General features: G+C 43.4%; 1 protein-coding gene across 2 annotated transcripts in view; it reads right to left on the reverse strand.

Moving 5' to 3' along the window:
• Positions 1–26,480, reverse strand: part of LOC138670457 (uncharacterized) — a 64,148-nt gene extending 37,668 nt beyond the window's left edge. Inside the window, exons 1-2 of one of the 2 annotated variants that reach the window (XM_069757825.1) lie at positions 26,393–26,480; positions 897–1,083 (exon numbers count right to left, since the gene is read on the reverse strand). In XM_069757825.1, the coding sequence (XP_069613926.1) occupies positions 897–1,079 (183 nt within the window). In that variant the 5' untranslated portion in view covers positions 1,080–1,083; positions 26,393–26,480. Of the gene's footprint in view, positions 1–896; positions 1,084–17,731; positions 17,773–26,392 lie in introns of those variants that run through there. The other variant, XM_069757824.1, reaches the window with a different exon arrangement.
• Between the last annotated feature and the right edge of the window lie 715 nt (positions 26,481–27,195).

A 27,195-nucleotide genomic window follows, 5' to 3' on the forward strand; every position in this document is an offset into this window, starting at 1 on the left:
ATATGTAATTTTTTTTTTTATTCATGTAACCCAAAAACATTATTTAAACAATAGATCATATTTTGATGATCACTTCCCTTTAATAATGAATCTGTGCTGTACGTACATGCTTTTCATTGTTTTTCCCATTGCCCCCAATTCATCAAAGCTTTCACGGCAGAATTCTGGCGTAAAAGCTTTGAAAAGTCACAAAATGTAAGTGCAACTTGGAGTTGGACCTAAATGTTGCAATTTTTGGCATTTTAACACTATCTTCTCCCAAGTCCACCAAAATGGATGCAGCTGGGGCGGGATAGAGACTTGACGCCACAACTTATCTAATTCAGGCTGTAGTGTTCCGTATGCCAGAAATCTCACTGTTCCTGACTGGCGTGAGATTTCCGGAGTAGCACATGGATTCACACACAACTCATCAGTCATGCGCCACTTCATGAATCAGGAGTATCAGACTCCAGCACACCCCCCTTGATCAAGAACGGTGATAATGATGATGATGGTCATCATGCCATTTATTTTATTGGGTGACTTTGATCCACTAATTGGACACATTTCTATTTTTATGTGAGGAGCAATGGTGAATGTGAAAGGGCCAATAGAAAAAAAAAACACAGTACACTTAGTGCAAAAAACGAACATCAGTATAAGCCCATATTCCTGTCTCAGACATTAAAGACGTGGCAATAACCTTTTAAGAAAGGAAATACCAACATTTTAAGTAGTCCCCATGGATATGGTGTCCCCACGATTGCAATGAAGTGCAGTGTACTGAGACAGGGTTTGCAGTCTTGGGAATCCTATTCTTTCAGGCAGCTTGTTATAATTGATGCACGCTCTACGCTATGCTATTCATCTAAGGACCCTAATGACAAGTAAAAGTTTGATTCCACCATAATTACCTCCATTCTGTTACACACTTGAAGGACTCGCAGGACATTCTTACAGACATGATCAATGGTTGTGTTTCCAAAGCAGCATGTTATTCCTAGAACTTCAACCTCGGGTGCAGCCAGAGCCATCATCAAAGCCTGAGCATCATCCACTCCACAATCCACATCCACTAGCATCAGCTTCTTTGCCATTCCCCTGAAATAAAGACAATATCCCATAACAGTTTTACATGGTATCCAAAGCATTGCAGATGCATGATACATTATCTCCCAGGAGAAATTACTCATTCTGTAAACTGCCTGCAGCAAAAATCAACAAAGGTGGAACACTGCTCTACAAGAATGATTGCTTCAATGGTAGTAAGATCCTGTGCTTGTCATACTGTCATTATCTTCACTCAGTATTATAAAATATGTTCAAATTATATCTAGTCTTTAATAAATTACAACATTAAAATAGGCCGGACCAGGGCTGGCAGAAGAGTAGGAGCAGCAGCAGATTTTGTAGAGGAGGTCAGGATAGCTAAACACATTTGCATAGATCGTAAAACAAATGGACCATATTACAACAGCCAAGAACAATGGGGAGGATCTCTTACGAAAACCCATGGTAAGGAACCGACCAGTAGATAGCACTGCACATGCTCCGGTAGGAAAAGGGTAACAGCTGCCACCTCTGCCAATCTCATGGCTGTGTTCTACATTACCGCTGCCTCCATGGGCAAGAGCAGAGCACTGATTAAAGCTGGCGTGCGTATGCCCAGACTACTGGGCATTGTCTGTCAAGCACAGGAGCTGAATGGATTTTTTGGAAGAAAGTCACACTATCTCCAGGTTAAAACTAAGAGCTTTTTGTCCAAGTTTCTGTTAAAAGAGGAAATAGCTATATTTAATAAATCCTTTATCCTTTTCCATATCTGAAGGTAATTCTTGCGTGCACTGGAACCTCTAAGTCTGTAGGTAAAGGAGGAGGTTGTCTGAGATGCAGTGCATACACTAACAAATAGAGTTAGTACATTCTACCCTGTGATTATTTTAGGTGATCTCCAGCCATGGGAGCAGGTTCATCTGTTTGTATTGCTGTAGGGGAAACCAGGTTTCTAAGAACAGTGTCCAAAATCTGATATATCCTGATATATAAGTCTATTTGTCAGAATCTGAAAAATAAAACTTAACCAAACCCCTTTGTCACGCACAATGTTCTAAGGAAATCCATGAAAATGGAAAATATGCTTTATAAAATGGAAGACAAATGGACTGTAGAAGAAAGACCCGATATTTGGATAAAATATTCTATTTTCAAGAAACCTACTGTTACCATATGATTGTGTGACCAGTGCAATTTTGCCAGTAGAAGCATCGGTCAATGGAGATTCTGGAATAGGTAAAATGAGTAACAATCTAGCAAGTCTTTGGTATAAATTTTTGTTTTGGGCACAGAAGGGACAAGCTGCAAAAAAGCTTTTTGATCTCTCAAAATGGAGAAGTCCACCAGTAATGACTAGATAAGAAGTTCAAGGTCTTGCATAACCCAGGAATACCAGCACGTTTGGAGAAGTGGCCCCAATGAAAATCTGTTTTCTCAAATTCATAGTAACATAGTAACATAGTTAGTAAGGCCGAAAAAAGACATTTGTCCATCCAGTTCAGCCTATATTCCATCATAATAAATCCCCAGAGCTACGTCCTTCTACAGAACCTAATAATTGTATGTTACAATATTGTTCTGCTCCAGGAAGACATCCAGGCCTCTCTTGAACCCCTCGACTGAGTTCGCCATCACCACCTCCTCTGTTATGAACAGGTAATTCAGAACCACAATGGACCTTGAAGTTCAGAGCACACAAGGTGACCTGACATTTACCAAAAACATAGGACGAGCTCTGAGACGTGGAAACTCTGCTGACCGCAATCCCTAATCCTAACACACCACACTAGAGGTAGCCGTGGATTGCGCCTAACGCTCCCTATGCAACTCGGCACAGCCTGAGAAACTAACTAGCCCTGAAGATAGAAAAATAAGCCTACCTTGCCTCAGAGAAATTCCCCAAAGGAAAAGGCAGCCCCCCACATATAATGACTGTGAGTAAAGATGAAATACAAACAGAGATGAAATAGATTTAGCAAAGTGAGGCCCGACTTACTGAATAGACCGAGGATAGGAAAGATAGCTTTGCGGTCAACACAAAAACCTACAAACAACCACGCAGAGGGGCAAAAAGACCCTCCGCACCGACTAACGGTACGGAGGTGCTCCCTCTGCGTCTCAGAGCTTCCAGCAAGCAAGAAAAACCAATGTAGCAACCTGGACAAAAAATATAGCAAACAAAAATAACACAAGCAGAACTTAGCTAATGCAGGATAGAGAGGCCACAGGAACGATCCAGGAGGAAGCAAGACCAATACTAGAACATTGACTGGAGGCCAGGATCAAAGCACCAGGTGGAGTTAAATAGAGCAGCACCTAACGACTTAACCTCATCACCTGAGGAAGGAAACTCAGAAGCCGCAGTACCACTCTCATCCACAAAAGGAAGCTTATAGACAGAACCAGCCGCAGTACCACTCATGACCACAGGAGGGAGCTTGGCCACAGAATTCACAACAGTACCCCCCCCTTGAGGAGGGGTCACCGAACCCTCACCAGAGCCCCCAGGCCGACCAGGATGAGCCACATGAAAGGCACGAACCAGATCGGCAGCATGGACATCAGAGGCAAAGACCCAGGAATTATCTTCCTGACCATAACCTTTCCACTTAACCAGATACTGGAGTTTCCATCTCGAAACACGAGAATCCAAAATCTTCTCCACAATATACTCCAATTCCCCTTCAACCAAAACCGGAGCAGGAGGATCAATAGAAGGAAACACAGGTGCCACGTATCTCCGCAACAATGAGCTATGGAACACGTTATGGATGGAAAAAGAAGAAGAAGAAGAAAGAAGAGTCAAACGAAAAGACACAGGATTAAGAACCTCAGAAATCCTATATGGACCAATGAAACGAGGCTTAAATTTAGGAGAAGAAACGTTCATAGGAATATAACGAGATGACAATCAAACCAAATCCCCAACACGAAGTCGGGGACCCACACAGCGCCGGCGGTTAGCGAAACGTTGAGCCTTCTCCTGGGACAAAGTCAGATTGTCCACTACATGAGTCCAAATCTGCTGCAACCTATCCACCACAGTATCCACACCAGGACAGTCCGAAGACTCAACCTGCCCTGAAGAGAAACGAGGGTGGAACCCAGAATTGCAGAAAAACGGCGAAACCAAAGTAGCCGAGCTGGCCCGATTATTAAGGACGAACTCAGCCAAAGGCAAAAAGGACACCCAATCATCCTGATCAGCAGAAACAAAACATCTCAGATATGTTTCCAAGGTCTGATTGGTTCGTTCAGTCTGGCCATTTGTCTGAGGATGGAAAGCCGAGGAAAAAGACAAATCAATGCCCATCCTAGCACAAAAGGCTCGCCAAAACCTCGAAACAAACTGGGAACCTCTGTCAGAAACGATGTTCTCTGGAATGCCATGCAAACGAACCACATGCTGAAAAAACAATGGCACCAAATCAGAGGAGGAAGGCAATTTAGACAAGGGCACCAAATGGACCATCTTAGAGAAGCGATCACAAACCACCCAAATGACCGACATTCTTTGAGAGACAGGGAGATCCGAAATAAAATCCATAGAGATATGCGTCCAAGGCCTCTTCGGGACCGGCAAAGGCAAAAGCAACCCACTGGCACGAGAACAGCAGGGCTTAACCCGAGCACAAATCCCACAGGACTGCACAAAAGAACGCACATCCCGCGACAGAGACGGCCACCAAATGGATCTAGCCACCAAATCTCTGGTACCAAAGATTCCAGGATGACCAGCCAACACCGAACAATGAACCTCAGAGATAACTTTATTCGTCCACCTATCAGGGACAAACAGTTTCTCCGCTGGGCAACGGTCAGGTCTATTAGCCTGAAATTTTTGCAGCACCCACCGCAAATCAGGGGAGATGGCAGACAAAATTACCCCCTCTTTGAGAATACCCGCCGGCTCAGACAAACCCGGAGAATCGGGCACAAAACTCCTAGACAGGGCATCCGCCTTCACATTTTTAGAGCCCGGAAGGTACGAAACCACAAAGTCAAAACGGGAGAAAAACAGCGACCAACGAGCCTGTCTAGGATTCAACCGTTTGGCAGACTCGAGATAAGTCAAGTTTTTGTGATCAGTCAAGACCACCACGCGATGCTTAGCTCCTTCAAGCCAATGACGCCACTCCTCGAATGCCCACTTCATGGCTAGCAACTCTCGATTGCCAACATCATAATTTCGCTCAGCAGGCGAAAATTTCCTGGAAAAGAAGGCGCATGGTTTCATCACCGAGCAATCAGAACTTCTCTGCGTCAAAACAGCCCCTGCTCCAATTTCGGAAGCATCAACCTCGACCTGGAACGGAAGCGAAACATCTGGTTGTCACAACACAGGGGCAGAAGAAAAACGATGCTTCAACTCCTGAAAAGCTTCCACAGCAGCAGAAGACCAATTGACCACATCAGCACCCTTCTTGGTTAAATCAGTCAACGGTTTAGCAATGCTAGAAAAATTAGCGATGAAGCAATGATAAAAATTAGCAAAGCCCAGGAACTTCTGCAGACTCTTCAGAGATGTTGGCTGAGTCCAATCATAAATGGCCTGAACTTTAACAGGGTCCATCTCGATAGTAGAAGGAGAAAAAATGAACCCCAAAAATGAAATCTTCTGAACACCAAAGAGACACTTTGACCCCTTCACAAACAAAGAATTAGCACGCAGGACCTGGAACACCATTCTGACCTGCTTCACATGAGACTCCCAATCATCCGAGAAGACCAAAATATCATCCAAGTATACAATCAGGAATTTATCCAGGTACTCTCGGAAGATGTCATGCATAAAGGACTGAAACACTGATGGAGCATTAGAAAGTCCGAATGGCATAACCAGGTACTCAAAATGGCCTTCGGGCGTATTAAATGCTGTTTTCCATTCATCGCCCCGTTTGATACGCACAAGATTATACGCACCACGAAGATCTATCTTGGTGAACCAACTAGCCCCCTTAATCCGAGCAAACAAATCAGACAGCAGCGGCAAGGGGTACTGAAATTTGGATACAAAAACAAGAAAAAAAAAGCGACTAAAAAAGTCGCAGCCAGCTCACCAACCAGACCATCGACAGCGGAGCACAGGAGCCCGTCCTGATCCAGACGTCCAGCAGCAGCACTTCCAACAAAGTAGACACTCCAGCTCCAGCAAGATGGATAAAAAGTTGCAAATTTTAGTAATCCAAAGTGGCAATAAAAGCAGAAAAATTCCTTACAAAAAGTGGACCAGACAGAATACGGCTACGCGTTTCGACCTATAGCGGTCTTACTCATGCATGAGTAAGACCGCTATAGGTCGAAACGCATAGCCGTATTCTTACAATCACCTGTCTGGTCCACTTTTTGTAAGGAATTTTTCTGCTTTTATTGCCACTTTGGATTAATAAAATTTGCAACTTTTTATCCATCTTGCTGGAGCTGGAGTGTCTACTTTGTTGGAAGTACTGAAATTTGACCGTAATTTTATTTAGAAGGCAGTAATCAATACAAGGTCTCAGCGAACCATCCTTCTTGGCCACAAAAAAGAAACCCGCTCCCAATGGCGACGATGACGGGCGAATATGACCCTTCTCCAAAGACTCCTTCACGTAACTCCGCATAGCGGCGTGCTCAGGTACAGATAAATTAAACAGTCGACCCTTAGGAAACTTACTACCAGGAATCAAATCGATAGCACAATCACAATCCCTATGCGGAGGTAGGGCATTGGACTTGGGCTCATCGAATACATCCCGTTAATCAGACAAGAACTCTGGGACCTCAGAAGGGGTGGATGATGAGATAGACAGAAATGGAACATCACCATGTACCCCCTGACAACCCCAGCTGGACACAGACATTGATTTCCAATCTAATACTGGGTTATGGACTTGTAGCCATGGCAACCCCAACACGACCACATCATGCAGATTATGCAACACCAGAAAGCGAATATCCTCCTGGTGCGCAGGAGCCATGCACATGGTCAGCTGGGTCCAATACTGAGGCTTATTCTTGGCCAAAGGCGTAGCATCAATTCCTTTCAATGGAATGCAAGGGCTCCAAGACAAACCCACAGCGCCTAGCAAACTCCAAGTCCATCAAATTCAGGGCAGCGCCTGAATCCACAAATGCCATGACAGAATAGGAAGACAAAGAGCAGATCAAAGTAACGGACAAAAGAAATTTCGACTGTACCTTACCAATGGTGGCAGACCTAGCGAACCGCTTAGTGCGCTTAGGACAATCGGAGATAGCATGAGTGGAATCACCACAGTAGAAACACAGCCCATTCCGACGTCTGTGTTCTTGCCTTTCAGCTCTGATCAAAGTCCTATCGCACTGCATAGGCTCAGGTTTATGCTCAGATAATACCGCCAAATGGTGCACAGATTTACGCTCACGCAAGCGTCGACCGATCTGAATGGCAAAAGACATAGACACATTCAGACAAGCAGGCATATGAAATCCCACCATGACATCCTTAAGGGCTTCAGAGAGACCCTTTCTGAAAATAGCTGCCAGCGCACATTCATTCCATTGAGTGAGCACCGACCACTTTCTAAACTTCTGACAATAAATAGCTCAGGAATAGAAATTTTAGGTGCTAACATAGGATTCTGAACCACTAAATCTTGAATGTTCTGTACTCTTATAGTGAGATTATCCATCAAAGAGGACAGACCCTGAATGTCCATGTCCACACCTGTGTTCTGAACCACCCTGATGTAAAGGGGAAAAGAAAGACAGAACACAGTGCAAAGAAAAAAAAATGGTCTCAGAACTTCTCTTTTCCCTCTATTGAGAAGCATTAGTACTTTGGGCCTCCAGTACTGTTATGAACAGGTAAATCAGAACCACAATGGACCTTGAAGTTCAGAGCACACAAGGTGACCTGACATTTACCAAAAACATAGGACGAGCTCTGAGACGTGGAAACTCTGCTGACCGCAATCCCTAATCCTAACACACCACACTAGAGGTAGCCGTGGATTGCGCCTAACGCTCCCTATGCAACTCGGCACAGCCTGAAAAACTAACTAGCCCTGAAGATAGAAAAATAAGCCTACCTTGCCTCAGAGAAATTCCCCAAAGGAAAAGGCAGCCCCCCACATATAATGACTGTGAGTAAAGATGAAATACAAACACAGAGATGAAATAGATTTAGCAAAGTGAGGCCCGACTTACTGAATAGACCGAGGATAGGAAAGATAGCTTTGCGGTCAACACAAAAACCTACAAACAACCACGCAGAGGGGCAAAAAGACCCTCCGCACCGACTAACGGTACGGAGGTGTTCCCTCTGCGTCTCAGAGCTTCCAGCAAGCAAGAAAAACCAATATAGCAAGCTGGACAGAAAATATAGCAAACAAAAATAACACAAGCAGAACTTAGCTAATGCAGGATAGAGAGGCCACAGGAACGATCCAGGAGGAAGTAAGACCAATACTAGAACATTGACTGGAGGCCAGGATCAAAGCACCAGGTGGAGTTAAATAGAGCAGCACCTAACGACTTAACCTCATCACCTGAGGAAGGAAACTCAGAAGCCGCAGTACCACTCTCATCCACCAAAGGAAGCTTATAGACAGAACCAGCCGCAGTACCACTCACGACCACAGGAGGGAGCTTGGCCACAGAATTCACAACACTCCTCAGGCAAGCAATTCCAGATTCTCACTGCCCTAACAGTAAAGAATCCTCTTCTATGTTGGTGGAAAAACCTTCTCTCCTCCAGACGCAAAGAATGCCCCCTTGTGCCCGTCACCTTCCTTGGTATAAACAGATCCTCAGCGAGATATTTGTATTGTCCCCTTATATACTTATACATGGTTATTAGATCGCCCCTCAGTCGTCTTTTTTCTACACTAAATAATCCTAATTTCGCTAATCTATCTGGGTATTGTAGTTCTCCCATCCCCTTTATTAATTTTGTTGCCCTCCTTTGTACTCTCTCTAGTTCCATTATATCCTTTCTGAGCACCGGTGCCCAAAACTGGACACAGTACTCCATGTGCGGTCTAACTAGGGATTTGTACAGAGGCAGTATAATGCTCTCATCATGAGTATCCAGACCTCTTTTAATGCACCCCATGATCCTGTTTGCCTTGGCAGCTGCTGCCTGGCACTGGCTGCTCCAGGTAAGTTTATCATTAACTAGGATCCCCAAGTCCTTCTCCCTGTCAGATTTACACAGTGGTTTCCCGTTCAGTGTGTAATGGTGATATTGATTCCTTCTTCCCATGTGTATAACCTTACATTTATCATTGTTAAACCTCATCTGCCACCTTTCAGCCCAAGTCTCCAACTTATCCAGATCCATCTGTAGCAGAATACTGCCTTCTCTTGTATTAACTGCTTTACATAGTTTTGTATCATCTGCAAATTCGACATAACAAAAGTCCTTCACTAGGAAACAATTTTAAGCCTGACAGAAGCTGCAAGCAAAATACAAGGTTCAATAATGCATTGTATATATCTTATTGTTCAATAATGAATACATCACTGTCTGGTTAATTTTCATATCATCGACAACAAAGTGACAAAGGAATAAAAACAAACAAATGTATTTGGAGAGCATTCAATCATTGAGGAATCTGGGGGACATGAAAATACTTGATGCAGATCAGCTGATGTTGAATTCCCTCCCAAAAGATGCCTCCACTTCCACTTTATCATTAGAAGCTTTCTGTCACTGATGTAATAGCTCAAATGCCTTTGAGAAAAAGCTACACCATAGAGTCCTACCCTTATATTTTCTGGATGAGACCTGTCCAGATCTCATAGATAAAGTGCCCACCTCCAAGAAAAGTCTAAAGGCAGTGGCATAACATGAACCTTGGGTCCAAACACAAAATCTCCAGCAGAGTCCATAACTATCAACGGTCTTTAAAAGTATTGATCTTTTGTGGGCCAATGTGACCATTTGGTAAGACTGTGTTCCCTTCACCCACTATGCTTATGCCCTTCTTTAGAGGGGTTAGATCAATAAAGAGTTGAGGTCAAGGAAAAGGCATGCTTTACTTTCAAGAAGGCACTTTCCTTCTCTTAAAGGGACACTGTCACCTGAATTTGGAGGGAACAATCTTTAGCCATGGAGGCGGGGTTTTTGGGTGTTTGATTCACCCTTTCCTTACCCGCTGGCTGCATGCTGGCTGCAATATTGGATTGAAGTTCATTCTCTGTCCTCCATAGTATACGCCTGCGCAAGGCGTGTTCCCTCCAAATTCAGGTGAGTGTCCCTTTAAGAGAAGGAAGGTGCCATATTGCAGCCAGCATGCAGCCAGCGGGTAAGGAAAGGGTGAATCAAACACCCAAAAACCCCGCCTCCATGGCTGAAGATTGTTCCCTCCAAATTCAGGTGACAGTGTCCCTTTAAGTCCAGTGTTCAGCATAAGGGCTTGTGCACAGGATCGATTTTCTTGTACGAGTGCTATCTGTGGTTTTCATGGATAGCACTCGTACCTATTATAATCTATGGGGCTGTGCACATATTCAGTTTTTTTCGGACATGTACAATTTTGATCTGAGGGATGGATCAAAATTGGCAATGCAAGTCTATGGATCTGTGCGAGTGAGGCGCCCCAGGGTCCTGGTCGTCACAGTAATGTTGCTTTCCTCACGGGGAGAGTGATGTTACGTTTGGAGGCAACGAAGGAGAACTCTTTGTCAGGTAACACAATGCATGCAACATGTTCACACTCCAGACCAGAAGGGGGAGCTCTAAACCTGTTTAAGGTGAACTCCCCTATAAGAACATCCTGATCTGTAGGGAAAGAGTTCAGTTCCTGTCAGAGAGACAGAGGGAAAGGAACCAGAGGAGCCGTGTAGCCTGAAGTGCTACAGCTCCAGGAAGGAGACATTTCAGAAAGCAGAATATGTTGCAGTGAGCGTGCAGGAAAGCAAAGCACAGGAGAGGATACCAGAAGGGGACCAGCCCCGAGCAGGCTGCCTCCTTCTGAGGTGCAGATAATGCCGGTAGCCAAAACACCGAGGTAGTAAGGACCTCTATGCCTTACTTCAGAGACCGACAGGACAGCATATTGCACGTTACCTGTCCAAACCCACACCCAGTAGGTATGGTGGCACCCCTCAGAGGCTGGGGCATGCTAGAGTCCCAATAAACCGCCATACGGCTTTTGTCCTATCCGACTATGGAGCACAAAGAGAGAGAGAGAGACGCAACATCTGAGAGGACCTTATTTGAAGCTTATGCAGTAAGGGACTACACCACTACAGCGCAAGGGAAGGCTATTGATTTCCACCTGGACAAGGGGACTCTGGAATTGCCTCCAAACCGGCCGGACTCTACCTGCCCCGTGATCTGAAGCCCTGGACTTTGGCTACTGAAACCAACAGTAAACAAGGTAAAGAGACTGCAATCTTGTGTCCTCGTTCTTCACTGCACCTCTCATCATTCACCATCTACACACTGGGAAGCCCTGGGGATATACTTCACCTGTGGGAAGGTATACCATCTAGCTGCCATAACATCACCCCAGCTGACCCCTTAAAGCAGCGTCGGTCACCCTGAACGAATACCACAGGTGGTGTCACGGACATAAACCTTAACCCTTTAAAGACCTTTTCCTTTTATACGGATGTCCGAGGGCCACGTACTGGGTCAGCCACTGTGACATCCCCCTGTGAACATCGGACCCGGTACCGAGTAACCCCTTGCCCTGACGGGGCACTCCAGCAGAAGCAGGAGATGTCACTCTGATTAAACATTGATCAGACTAATCAGACCCTTTTCCTTGGATGTGGAGTAATTGGTAGTGTTATCCTACCTTTCAAAGGCTTTTCACTCCTGAAATTCACTGGCTGCAGCACTAACTAGCAAGTCAATGGTGGGTGGTAGTAATTATCTGTTTAGAAAAAGTAGTAAGTATATAGACAAGTAGGGGGACCAGAGTAACCTTGGAAGAGTAACTATAGGAGATCGGTAAGGTAAATATATTTTATTCTATAGTGGACGCTTTCTGAAAAAATGTCAGGGGTGGATAACCACTTTAACTCCCTTTCTGGTGAAAGCCATAACAGGTGCCACCAAAGATGGAAAATGGAATAAATTAGCAAAGCTTAAAAAATGCTGTATGGTTTTTAGACCCTGGGCATGAAACCACTTGAGGGATGGATTTCAGTGGTTTGTGACACAAGGTTGGTCTAGCCACTAGACAAACACGATTAAACTTTCATAATTTCCGCTTGACCCTTATAATTGATCAGGCTGGCAATGAATGATTTCGACCAAGGAAACATGTACTTCACCACCAGCTAACTCATCTTTTATATTAATAACCTGTAAAGTTAAACAAAATCTAACATCTCCTAAAACAATATTTACCTGTAGATATAGTGGTAATCCGCAGGTAAATAACATTTTAATCATGACTGCCTACCTTAGTAGAGCAGTGGCTACAGGGAAAAAATGAAGTTATATTCTCTCTGGTATATACAATATTATCTGAATCTTGCTAACAAACGGCGTTTGCTTAAATAAAATAAGAAACTGGGGAGTTTGTTAAATGAATGAAGAGATCCTATCATTTTCTTTACATGTTGTAATAAGTGTACTGCGTCAAACAGTGCTCGAATGGGCCGTTGGTTACTGCACTGCTGCACAGGGGCCCATCGGGGAATTGACCTGCTTTTCCATGGGCCAGTCCAAACCTATGAATTGGTGTAGGCTGCTACAACATATTAACCCCTTTACCCCCAAGGGTGGTTTGCACGTTAATGACCAGGCCAATTTTTACAATTCTGACCACTGTCCCTTTATGAGGTTATAACTCCGAAACGCTTCAACGGATCCTGGTGATTCTGACATTGTTTTCTCGTGACATATTGTACTTCATGATAGTGGTAAAATTTCTTTGATAGTACCTGCGTTTATTTGTGAAAAAAACGGAAATTTGGCGAAAATTTTGAAAATTTCGCAATTTTCAAACTTTGAATTTTTATGCAATTAAATCACAGAGATATGTCACACAAAATACTTAATAAGTAACATTTCCCACATGTCTCCTTTACATCAGCATAATTTTGGAACCAATTTTTTTTTTTGTTAGGGAGTTATAAGGGTTAAAAGTTGACCCAGCAATTTCTCATTTTTACAACACCATTTTTTTTTAGGGACCACGTCTCATTTGAAGTCATTTTGAGGGGTCTATATGATAGAAAATGCCCAAGTGTGACACCATTCTAAAAACTGCACCCCTCAAGGTGCTCAAAACCACATTCAAGAAGTTTATTAACCCTTCAGGTGTTTAATAGGAATTTTTGGAATGTTTAAATAAAAATGAACATTTAACTTTTTTACACAAAAAATTTACTTCAGCTCCAATTTGTTTTATTTTACCAAGGGTAACAGGAGAAATTGGACCCAAAAAGTTGTTGTCCAATTTGTCCTGAGTACGCTGATACCCCATATGTGGCAGTAAACCACTGTTTGGGCGCATGGGAGAGCTCGGAAGGGAAGGAGCGCTATTTGACTTTTCAATGCAAAATTGACAGGAATTGAGATGGGACGCCATGTTGCGTTTGGAGAGCCACTGATGTGCCTAAACATTGAAACCCCCCACAAGTGACACCATTTTGGAAAGTAGACCCCCTAAGGAACTTATCTGGATGTGTGGTGAGCACTTTGACCCACCAAGTGCTTCACAGAAGTTTATAATGCAGAACCGTAAAAATAAAAAATCATATTTTTTCACAAAAATTATATTTTTGCCCCCAATTTTTTATTTTCCAAGGGTAAGAGAAGAAATTGGACCTCAAAAGTTGTTGTCCAATTTGTCCTGAGTACGCTGATACCCCATATGTGGCAGTAAACCACTGTTTGGGCGCATGGGAGAGCTCGGAAGGGAAGGAGCGCAGTTTGACTTTTCAATGCAAAATTGACAGAAATTGAGATGGGACGCCATGTTGCGTTTGGAGAGCCACTGATGTGCCTAAACATTGAAACCCCCCACAAGTGACACCATTTTGGAAAGTAGACCCCCTAAGGAACTTATCTAGAGGTGTGGTGAGCACTTTGACCCACCAAGTGCTTCACAGAAGTTTATAATGCAGAACCGTAAAAATAAAAAATCATATTTTTTCACAAAAATTATATTTTTGCCCCCAATTTTTTATTTTTCCAAGGGTAAGAGAAGAAATTGGACCTCAAAAGTTGTTGTCCAATTTGTCCCGAGTACGCTGATACCCCATATGTGGCAGTAAACCACTGTTTGGGCGCATGGGAGAGCTCGGAAGGGAAGGAGCGCCGTTTGACTTTTCAATGCAAAATTGACAGGAATTGAGATGGGACGCCATGTTGCGTTTGGAGAGCCACTGATGTGCCTAAACATTGAAACCCCCCACAAGTGACACCATTTTGGAAAGTAGACCCCCTAAGGAACTTATCTGGATGTGTGGTGAGCACTTTGACCCACCAAGGGCTTCACAGAAGTTTATAATGCAGAGCCATAAAAATAAAACAAAATTTTTTTCCCACAAAAATTATTTTTTAGCCCCCAGTTTTGTATTTTCCCTAGGGTAACAGGAGAAATTGGACCACAAAAGTTGTTGTCCAATTTGTCCTGAGTACGCTGATACCCCATATGTGGGGGGGAACCACCGTTTGGGCGCATGGGAGGGTTCGGAAGGGAAGGAGCGCCATTTGGAATGCAGACTTAGATGGAATGGTCTGCAGGCGTCACATTGCGTTTGCAGAGCCCCTAATGTACCTAAACAGTAGAAACCCCCCACAAGTGACACCATTTTGGAAAGTAGACCCCCTAAGGAACTCATCTTGATGTGTTGTGAGAGCTTTGAACCCCCAAGTATTTCACTACAGTTTATAACGCAGAGCCATGCAAATAAAAAATATTTTTTTTTCCACAAAAATTATATTTTAGCCCCCAGTTTTGTATTTTTCCAAGGTTAGCAGGAGAAATTGGACCCTAAATGTTGTTGTCCAATTTGTCCTGAGTACGCTGATACCCGATATGTGGGGGGGAACCACCGTTTGGGCGCATGGGAGGGCTCGGAAGGGAAGGAGCATCATTTGGAATGCAGACTTAGATGGATTGGTCTGCAGGCGTCACATTGCGTTTGCAGAGCCCCTAATGTACCTAAACAGTAGAAACCCCCCACAAGTGACCCCATATTGGAAACTAGACCCCTCAATGAACTTATCTAGATGTGTTGTGAGAACTTTGAACCCCCAAGTGTTTCACTACAGTTTATAACGCAGAGCCGTGAAAATAAAAAATCTTTTTGTTTTCCCACAAAAATTATTTTTTAGCCCCCAGTTTTGTATTTTCCCAAGGGTAACAGGAGAAATTGGTCCACAAAAGTTGTTGTCCAATTTGTCCTGAGTACGCTGATACCCCATATGTTGGGGTAAACCCCTGTTTGGGCACACAGGAGAGCTCGGAAGGGAAGGAGCACTGTTTTACTTTTTCAACGCAGAATTGGCTGGAATTGAGATCGGACGCCATGTCGTGTTTGGAGAGCCCCTGATGTGCCGAAACAGTGGAAACCCCCCAATTATAACTGAAACCCTAATCTAAACACACCCCTAACCCTAATTCCAACGGTAACCCTAACCACACCTCTAACCCTGACACACCCCTAACCCTAATCCCAACCCTATTCCCAACTGTAAATGTAATCTAAACCCTAACCCTAACTTTAGCCCCAACCCTAACTGTAGCCCCAACCCTAACCCTAACCCTAATCCTAGCCCTAACCCTAGCCCTAACCCTAACCCTAGCCCTAACCCTAGCCCTAACCCTAGCCCTAACCCTAGCCCTAACCCTAGCCCTAACCCTAGCCCTAACCCTAGCCCTAGCCCTAACCCTAGCCCTAACCCTAGCCCTAACCCTAGCCCTAACCCTAACCCTAGCCCTAACCCTAGCCCTAGCCCTAACCCTAGCCCTAACCCTAGCCCTAACCCTAGCCCTAACCCTAGCCCTAATGGGAAAATGGAAATAAATACATTTTTTTTTATTTTTCCCTAACTAAGGGGGTGATGAAGGGGGGTTTGATTTACTTTTATAGCGAGTTTTTTAGCGGATTTTTATGATTGGCAGCCGTCACACACTGAAAGACCCTTTTTATTGCAAAAAATATTTTTTGCAATACCACATTTTGAGAGCTATAATTTTTCCATATTTTGGTCCACAGAGTCATGTGAGGTCTTGTTTTTTGCGGGACGAGTTGACGTTTTTATTGAAAACATTTTTGGGCACGTGACATTTTTTTATCGCTTTTTATTCCGATTTTTGTGAGGAAGAATGACCAAAAGCCAGCTATTCATGAATTTCTATTGGGGGAGGCGTTTATACCGTTCCGCGTTTGGTAAAATTGATAAATCAGTTTTATTCTTCGGGTCAGTACGATTACAGCGATACCTCATTTATATCAATTTTTTATGGTTTGGTGCTTTTATACGATAAAAACTATTTTACAGAAAAAATAATTATTTTTGCATCGCTTTATTCTCAGGACTATAACTTTTTTATTTTTTTGCTGATGATGCTATATGGCGGCTCTTTTTTTGCGGGACAATATGACGCTTTCAGCGGTACCATGGTTATTTATATCTCTCCTTTTGATCGCGTGTTATTCCACTTTTTGTTCGGCGGTATGATAATAAAGCGTTGTTTTTTGCCTTGTTTTTTTTTTTTTTTTCTTACGGTGTTTACTGAAGGGGTTAACTAGTGGGACAGTTTTATAGGTCGGGTCGTTACGGACGCGGCGATACTAAATATGTGTACTTTTATTGGTTTTTTTTTTTTATTTAGATGAAGAAATGTATTTATGGGAATAATATTTTTTTTTTTTTTTCATTATTTTGGAATATTTTTTTTTATTTTTTTTACACATTTGGAAAATTTTTTTTTTACTTTTTTACTTTGTCCCAGGGGGGGACATCACAGATCAGTGATCTGACAGTTTGCACAGCACTCTGTCAGATCACTGATCTGACATGCAGCACTGCAGGCTTCACAGTGCCTGCTCTGAGCAGGCTCTGTGAAGCCACCTCCCTCCCTGCAGGACCCGGATCCGCGGCCATCTTGGATCCGGGGCTCGAGCAGGGAGAGAGGTGAGGAGACCCTCGCAGCAACGCGATCACATCGCGTTGCTGCGGGGGGCTCAGGGAAGCCCGCAGGGAGCCCCCTCCCTGCGCGATGCTTCCCTGCACCGCCGGCACACCGCGATCATCTTTGATCGCGGTGTGCCAGGGGTTAATGTGCCGGGGGCGGTCCGTGACCGCTCCTGGCACATAGTGCCGGATGTCAGCTGCGATAAGCAGCTGACACCCGGCCGCGATCGGCCGCGCTCCCCCCGTGAGCGCGGCCGATCGGCTATGACGTACTATCCCGTCCAGGGTCAGATAAGCCCAGGGCACCTCGACGGGATAGTACGTCTAAGGTCACAGAGGGGTTAATCAAAATCTAGCACTAGATTTTGTCTTGAAGTACACGCACTACAGACCAGAGCTGGGACAGAGTGTGTGTCTATTTAGGACCAAAAATATATCTTAATATGTGGGGGACAGTGCACTAACAGAATTTGCACTTTATAAACAAATCTGAAAAGTATCCCTTTTTACAAGCTACAATGGTCTCTTGATTACTACCATTGCAGAAAATAGGATATCTGACTTGCTTATGACTAGAGCTGAGGATTTCTGTGCCTTGCACTGGCGTAAGTAACTCACCTGTTTTCATGCCCCCTTGTCATGTAATATGAGCAGTGTTCCAAAAGTTGTTTCCGTGTTTACAAGTAAAACCTCTATTTGCAATTGCTGAAGCTAGAGCACCTCCTAGTGGTAACTGTTTGTTACTGATAAATGCATTACAGGGTGCACATACTTTTACTCAATAACTCACTGTGTCTATTACTATTACATATTCTATTATATATTTATTCTTCTGATTTTAGCTTAAAAAAAATAAAAATTCTGAACCAGTACAGAATGATAGTGAGGCCTTTTAGTGCATCTTTGTATCATAGTAACATAGTAACATAGTTAGTAAGGCCGAAAAAAGACATTTGTCCATCCAGTTCAGCCTATATTCCATCATAATAAATCCCCAGATTTACGTCCTTCTACAGAACCTAATAATTGTATGATACAATATTGTTCTGCTCCAGGAAGACATCCAGGCCTCTCTTGAACCCCTCGACTGAGTTCGCCATCACCACCTCCTCAGGCAAGCAATTCCAGATTCTCACTGCCCTAACAGTAAAGAATCCTCTTCTATATTGGTGGAAAAACCTTCTCTCCTTTAGACGCAAAGAATGCCCCCTTGTGCCCGTCACCTTCCTTGGTATAAACAAGTCCTCAGCGAGATATTTGTATTGTCCCCTTATATACTTATACATGGTTATTAGATCGCCCCTCAGTCGTCTTTTTTCTACACTAAATAATCCTAATTTCGCTAATCTATCTAGGTATTGTAGTTCTCCCATCCCCTTTATTAATTTTGTTGCCCTCCTTTGTACTCTCTCTAGTTCCATTATATCCTTCCTGAGCACCGGTGCCCAAAACTAGACAAAGTACTCCATGTGCGGTCTAACTAGGGATTTGTACAGAGGCAGTATAATGCTCTCATCATGTGTATCATCAGTCTTGCATCAGAATCACTGATTAGTAATAGTGAGGAGTGAACGTGCTCGGATAATATGTTCGAGTCCCTGCGGCTGCATGTTTTGCGGCTGTTAACAAGCCCGGCATGTGATATGGCTGTCTAACAGCCGCAACAAATGCAGCCGCAGGGACTCGAACATATTATCCGAGCGAGCACGCACAAGATACTCTAATAGCACCAGAGCATGCTTGGATAACACCTTCGCTCATCACCAATTAGTGACACTGAAGCGGCATGCACACCCTGAGTCCTTTCATTGCCAGGGAAGAGGCAGATTAGTGGTAGCGATAGTCGTTACATCCTGTATGTATATATATATATATATATACAGTGGGGCAAAAAAGTATTTAGTCAGTCAGCAATAGTGCAAGTTCCACCACTTAAAAAGATGAGAGGCGTCTGTAATTTACATCATAGGTAGACCTCAACTATGGGAGACAAACTGAGAAAAAAAAATCCAGAAGATCACATTGTCTGTTTTTTTATCATTTTTTTTGCATATTATGGTGGAAAATAAGTATTTGGTCAGAAACAAACAATCAAGATTTCTGGCTCTCACAGACCTGTAACTTCTTCTTTAAGAGTCTCCTCTTTCCTCCACTCATTACCTGTAGTAATGGCACCTGTTTAAACTTGTTATCAGTATAAAAAGACACCTGTGCACACCCTCAAACAGTCTGACTCCAAACTCCACTATGGTGAAGACCAAAGAGCTGTCAAAGGACACCAGAAACAAAATTGTAGCCCTGCACCAGGCTGGGAAGACTGAATCTGCAATAGCCAACCAGCTTGGAGTAAAGAAATCAACAGTGGGAGAAATAATTAGAAAATGGAAGACATACAAGACCACTGATAATCTCCCTCGATCTGGGGCTCCACGCAAAATCCCACCCTGTGGGGTCAGAATGATCAAAAGAACGGTGAGCAAAAATCCCAGAACCACGCGGGGGGACCTAGTGAATGAACTGCAGAGAGCTGGGACCAATGTAACAAGGCCTACCATAAGTAACACACTACGCCACCATGGACTCAGATCCTGCAGTGCCAGACGTGTCCCACTGCTTAAGCCAGTACATGTCCGGGCCCGTCTGAAGTTTGCTAGAGAGCATTTGGATGATCCAGAGGAGCTTTGGGAGAATGTCCTATGGTCTGATGAAACCAAACTGGAACTGTTTGGTAGAAACACAACTTGTCGTGTTTGGAGGAAAAAGAATACTGAGTTGCATCCATCAAACACCATACCTACTGTAAAGCATGGTGGTGGAAACATCATGCTTTGGGGCTGTTTCTCTGCAAAGGGGCCAGGATGACTGATCCGGGTACATGAAAGAATGAATGGGGCCATGTATCGTGAGATTTTGAGTGCAAACCTCCTTCCATCAGCAAGGGCATTGAAGATGAAACGTGGCTGGGTCTTTCAACATGACAATGATCCAAAGCACACTGCCAGGGCAACGAAGGAGTGGCTTCGTAAGAAGCATTTCAAGGTCCTGGAGTGGCCTAGCCAGTCTCCAGATCTCAACCCTATAGAAAACCTTTGGAGGGAGTTGAAAGTCCGTGTTGCCAAGCGAAAAGCCAAAAACATCACTGCTCTAGAGGAGATCTGCATGGAGGAATGGGCCAACATACCAACAACAGTGTGTGGCAACCTTGTGAAGACTTACAGAAAACGTTTGACCTCTGTCATTGCCAACAAAGGATATATTACAAAGTATTGAGATGAAATTGTGTTTCTGACCAAATACTTATTTTCCACCATAATATGCAAATAAAATGTTAAAAAAACAGACAATGTGATTTTCTGGATTTTTTTTTCTCAGTTTGTCTCCCATAGTTGAGGTCTACCAATGATGTAAATTACAGACGCCTCTCATCTTTTTAAGTGGTGGAACTTGCACTATTGCTGACTGACTAAATACTTTTTTGCCCCACTGTATATATATATATATATATATATATATATATATATATATATACACACACAGGTACAGGCAGGGTTGCTAGCTTTATTTTTTTTCTGAACAGTTTATTTAAAAAAATCACAGACAAACTGTATTTTATACATACACAATGAAAAAAAAACCTAATGAACCATTCAGATTTTAAATGGTGCATACAGTATCTAGAACCCATTTTTAAGATCAAGGCATTGGCTGCATTTGTGAGGTGCCAGAGGGCATTAGTTATGGGCGAGCTGCTCCTCCATGTCGCCCTGGCACTCCACAGGAAAAAAGGGTCCTTGCTGGGTGTTGGTGCTGTGAGGGCCTTGTGCCCGGCCAGGACCATAGGTGTTAAAGTTCAATAATGGAGACTTCCATTCTAAACCACAGTCTTTAATTAACGGTGACTTTATAAGGGTTATGTACAAGGAGTAGCAGGTACGAAGTCTTATGGACATTTTCTTCACAGAGTAACACATTTTCACACACATGGCTTCCGCCCATTGTAATCTACCTAGGTTCTTGTGAAGCACACTGGTTAACCCTACTATGTCACAGCCTAGCTTGTCGCCACTGTCCTGATCAGCAAGTCTCTGTACCCGCTCAGTGGCTCCGTGTCCTATTTATGCCACTACTGGCAGCCTGGATCTATTGCTCAGGACCACCCAGTAGTACCGCAAACTCAGTCCTGTTTATCTTCGATGTTCACCAAGCTTAGGGTTTCTCGTGAGACGGTGGAAGGCCATTCTTTCTCTTTAGCCAGTTCCAAGTCGCGCAACTCCCTTATCTCTTAGTCTCCTTTTCTTAGCTCGTAGTTCACTCAAATGGCATCATTGCTCACAGACACTTCTTAAGGTACCGTCACACATAACGATATCGTTAACGATATTGTTGCTTTTTGTGACGTAGCAACGATATCGTTAACGAAATCGTTATGTGTGACAGCGACCAACGATCAGGCCCCTGCTGGAAGATCGTTGGTCGCTGGGGAAAGTCCAGGACTTTATTTATTTCGTCGCTGGACTCCCGCTGACATTGCTGAATCGGAGTGTGTGACGCCGATTCAGCGATGTCTTCACTGGTAACCAGGGTAAATATCGGGTTACTAAGCGCAGGGCCGCGCTTAGTAACCTGATGTTTACCCTGGTTACCAATGTAAAAGCAAAAAAAAACACACAACATACTTACATTCCTGTCACGTTCCTCAGCGTCAGCTTCCCTGCGTCCCCCAGTGTCAGCGCCAGCCAGCCGTAAAGCAAAGCACAGCGGTGACGTCACCGCTCTGCTTTCCGGCCAGCGCACTTACGCAGTGCAGAGAAGCTGAGGGCGGGGGACGCGACAGGAATGTAAGTATGTAGTGTGTTTTTTTTTACTTTTACAACGGTAACCAGGGTAAACATCGGGTTACTAATCGCGGCCCTGCGCTTAGTAACCCGATGTTTACCCTGGTTACCCGGGGACTTCGGGATCATTGGTCGCTAGAGAGCTGTCTGTGTGACAGCTCTCCAGCGACCACACAGCGACGCTGCAGCGATCGGGATCGTTGTCTAGATCGCTGCAGCGTCGCTTAATGTGACGGTACCTTTACTTCAACTTGAACTTATCTCTATCTTACTATTTAGGAAGCAGTTACTCGTCCAATCACTTAGCACTTCCCACAATAGGCTAGTCCCAAACATTGATGCCATCTTACCCTAAGGTATACACTATACATGACATAGGCAAAACATCACATGATACATTATATACAAAAGATACAGAACACTATTCGCATTACACAAAATTAACGCGATTGGTGTCTTCAGGGGTAGGAACGTGACAGCCATTGTCCACTATTCTAACGCATTCACTGTGAACCGAAGGCATCACTAGGCACTTCGATCTGGGGCATGTGCCTGCCCTGAATCATAAGTGCAAAGTCACAAATCCCTAGAGCTTTGCATTTCAATTTTAAATAAAGTTTTATTTTGTTTAAATACAAGTCACTGCCATGCAGCGTAGCTGAGCAGCGCTGTCTCGCCAGCCTCTCAGTGCCTGCACTCAGGCTGCTTGGTGAGTGCAGCTCCTCCTTGGATAGTCCTCTCCTCAGCCCCTTATAGAACCTGCTGCTTCCTGTGTCCAACCTGTCCAGAATGGTATCTGCACATAAAGAACCAAGGACGCTCCACCTGTAGTAGGTGAAGAGCTGTCAGGAATGATAACTGGCAGTCAGCTTCTTAGTACAATATTGACAGTGTAGTCAAAGATTACACTCAGTGATTTAGTGACTGAGATCCTGGAGCTCCAAGATCTCTGGTCAGTGTGGCGGCTCTCATGAATCCAGCCTGTCCCCATACCCTCCATCTACTGGAGTCTCTATATTTATGTATATACGACATCTCTATTAAATTCATAAATACACATAGCAGTTACTACTGTATAAATAACCATTAAGGTCTAGTGTACAGCTCTGGCGAAAATTAAGAGACCACTGCAAAATGTTCAGTTTGTCTGATTTTTCTCTTTATATTTATATTTTTGAGCAAAATGTAAGTTATTATTTTATTCTATAAACTTCTGACAACATGTCTCCGAAGTTCCAGGCAATACATTTTTATTTTTTTTTCTGACAAAGAAAAATGGTCAAAAAAAAAACAAAAAACCCAGTGCTTTCAGATCTCAAATAATGCAAGAAAACAAGTTCAGAATTATTTAGAAACAATAATACTAATGTTTTAACTCAGGAAGAGTTCAGAAATCAATATTTTGTGGAATAACCATAATTTTTGGTCAGGACACAGGACATTATTACAGGAAGGGGACCAGGATTGGGGACATTATTACAGGAAGGAGTCCAGGACGGAGGACATTATTACAGGATGAGGGCCAAGACGGGAACATTACTTCAGGGTGGGGCCAAGACAGGGGACGTTACTACATAAAGGGGGCCAGGACAGAGGACATTACTACAGGAATGGGGCCAGGACGGGGGATATTATTACACCATGGGAGCCAAGGCAGGGACATTACTACAGCATGGGGCCAAGACAGGGGAGGGGACATTTTTACAGTAAGGGGGTCAAGATGGTGGATATAATAACTTGAAGGGGGCCAGGACTGGTGACATTAGGATAGGGGCCAGGATGGGGCCGTTATTCCATGAGCCCGAACATCTGAACAGCATGCTGGTGGGAGGCCAGGTCCAAATTTTGCACTGGGGCCCATAGGACTCTAGTTACGCCATTGGAGTTTATAGTGTTACATAGGATTGCATGTTACATCTACTACATTATCTGACTCAGACAGTTATCACTGTGTCATATGTAGTGTTACATAGGACGGCAGGTAACATCTTTTATATTTAGACTAAGAGTTATCACTATGTTATTGCTGTTATCTGGGGTGTTACATAGGACTGCTTCAAGGCAGCAGTAGGTCGATTTTAAATGAAAGGGCCACCACACCATCCCCTAGGTGAGCAATACCAGCTTTTCTTCCTCCTTAAATAGGATAAAACTATTATGTGTGCTTTCCCACAGCTCATACTACTCTGTGATGTTATTTTAATTATTTTTTCGGGGGGGATGAGGCTGGTGGCAAAATATGTGTCTTGGGGATTGGGCCCCTTTCCTTTCTGACCATAGTAACTCCCCTGCTGTGAACTGTAAAATTATGAAATCGATTATATACAGTCATAATAATCTACCAAGGTTCTTCATGTTTAAGAAATAAAAAGCATCACATTTTTTTACTGACAGAGGAAAAAGGTACCTTTTCTATATGAACTGTAAAGGAATTTCCACAAGGTTCGCAAACCAAGGTGAAATATTACTGTCAATATGAAATCTTGGGATTAGTCTACATTGTGTCACATTGCAATCTTGCACCTAATTATGCGACGTGTGACACAGCGTTGCAAATGTTGCCTGTGTTGCAAGTAGCAAGCAAATCATGTGCCTTTCACTTCAATGTAAGTAATAGTGTTCCGATTTTTCCCTAGATAGTAATAATGCCTTGTGTGCCCTCTGACACTTATAATGCCCTGAGTGCCCGTATAAAGTAACAATGCCTCCTAAGTGCGGAGTATACATTTAAAATTCTCCTCTTAGTGCCCCTAAAAAGTTATAATTCCACTAAAGCTCCAACAGCCCCCATAGCTACCCTTTATACAGTATGTTTCCCACAGCTCCCTATATGCAGTGTTATGTCCTCCCACAGCTTCCCTATATACAATATGATGTCGACCACAGCTCTTCATGTACAGTATGATATCCCAACAGCTTTCTATATACAGTATGATGGACCCCAGCTCCCTATTTACAGTATAATGTCCCCACAGTTCCCCCATGTACAACATAATGTTCACACAGCTCCTCTATATACGGTATCATGGGTCCCATAGCTCTCCTATATACAGTATTGGACACACAGTCATAATATACTGCATAATGACCCACACAGCTCCTATATACAGTATGGAGCCACCACATTCCTCTGTATAAAGCTTACTTTTCCCATGGCTCCCTGTACACAGTATGAAGCCCCTACAGCCAAAAGAAAATTGGCTGATAAAAATGCCTATAATGTTTGCCTAGCTTTCTATGCACAGTATGGACCCCCACAGCTCCCTAAAACAAAGTAGGATGTCCCCCACACCCTATATACAGTATGGGGCCCACACAGCCCACTATATACATTATGATGTTCCCCACAGCCTCCCAAAAACAGTATAATAGCGCCCCAAACTCCCTATATATAAGTATAGGGCCACTACAGCTCCCCACATACAGTATGGGGCTCCTATATATAGTAGGGGCCCATGCACCCTATACAGAGTATGGGGTCCCAAGGCTGCTATATACAGTATAGTGTCCCCACATTCCTCTACAGGTACTGACTTATACAATAAAAAATAAACCCTATATACTCACCTTTCCCTGGATCAACTGGCACATTTAGCATTTGACCGACAAGGTGCCGACATGATCGTGTCATCACGCCACCTATGCCAGGACGCAACCATCCTATGCGTGATTTTGGTGTTTGGTAGGCTGCAGTTATAAAGCAACCTGTGGCTTACAGAACAGCCACAAGTAATCCATGTCCCTCTGCTCTAAAGCTGATATAGTAATAAGAGGCTCCTTGTTCCTGGGCCTGGGACAACCACCCTCTCTGCTCTGTTATTACTGGTGTCCCTCTCGAGGATGGTGGCCCTGGGAAATTGTACAGTTGGCCCCCTAATCCCGACTCTGATTATAAAAAGAAGTATTCATGAGGCTCTAACCCATATAGAAGACTACATCTGTAGAAACTTTATTTTTTATGTATTTTTAAATGATTGACTAAAACAAACATCTCATGTTGGGTAAGAATACAAGAAGGACTAAAAACACCAGAAAGCACTGTTCATTCAAAGTGATCTTAATGAGGCAGTATGTCAATAGAAAAACATATTTTGATGCATTCAACAATTAGGCCGGGGTCACACTTGTGAGTTCAATGCGAGAAACTCGCATCAATTCCTGGCACTGTCGCTGGCACTCGGGACCGGAGTATTTCTATGCAGCTGAATGCTCCGGTCCGAACCGCCGGAGGCAGTGCCGTGAAATGATGTGAGAAACTTGTGCAAATTTCTCGCATTGAACTCGCAAGTGTGACCCTGGCCTTAGAGATAATCCAGCGGAAGCATTCAATTAAATTATTAGTTTTCTTTGAAATTTTAAATTATCCCATGTTAGATTGCTGCAGAATGTGTTGGCGCATTATAAATAAAAACATATAATTACATTAATAAATGAACATACAGACCTCTCTGACCAGAATATGGCATATATAAGGCAGGAAAGTGTTCTTGGCAAGGAGTCTGGTGTATACAGTGTAGAAAGGGCAGGAAAATGAGTCTGCACGGGACGTGTGATCACTTCCTTTATGTTCTAACCTTTAATCATTAATCGATAGCCACTCAATGATTGACCGTAAAATAACAGGAAGGTCACATGACGCTAAATATCAATGTGTTACACATTACAGAAGATTGTTATAAATTAACGTAGTAAACTTACAACTAAGGAACACTTCTCAGTTTGCGCATTAATGCTGTGACGTTACAAGTACAATGGACAAAGGTGGGATTTAAACCCAAGACCCAAGTGCTGCAATACTAACCATTGACCCACTGTTCCACCCTTTAATTTGTAACTAAAGTAAAACTTTTCAACGTCTTATAATGATTTCATTTGTACTTTTATGTTAAAATCCCATCCGAAATATGGATGATAGTAAAATTCTATTACCCATTACTCCAAAGCCTGTTTTCACCTTCTTGACAAGGCCAAATTTTTCAAATGTGGGAAAACCCGAGCAACGAGTATACTCGCTCATCACTAGTGTATACTTTACATTAGCATCATTTTTTAAACCTATTTTTTAGTTAGAAATGTGAAAGGGTTAAAAGTTGAACCGCAATTTTTTATTTTTCCAACTAAATTTACAAAACCTATTTTATTAGGGACCAGTTCACATTTGAAGTGACTTTTAGGGGCCCATATGTCAGAAAATGCACCAAAGAGATCCACTTAGAAAAACTTCACCCCTCAAGGTATTGAAAACAC

Source organism: Ranitomeya imitator, chromosome 3 (assembly GCF_032444005.1).
Source record: "Ranitomeya imitator isolate aRanImi1 chromosome 3, aRanImi1.pri, whole genome shotgun sequence".
NCBI lineage: Eukaryota > Metazoa > Chordata > Amphibia > Anura > Dendrobatidae > Ranitomeya > Ranitomeya imitator.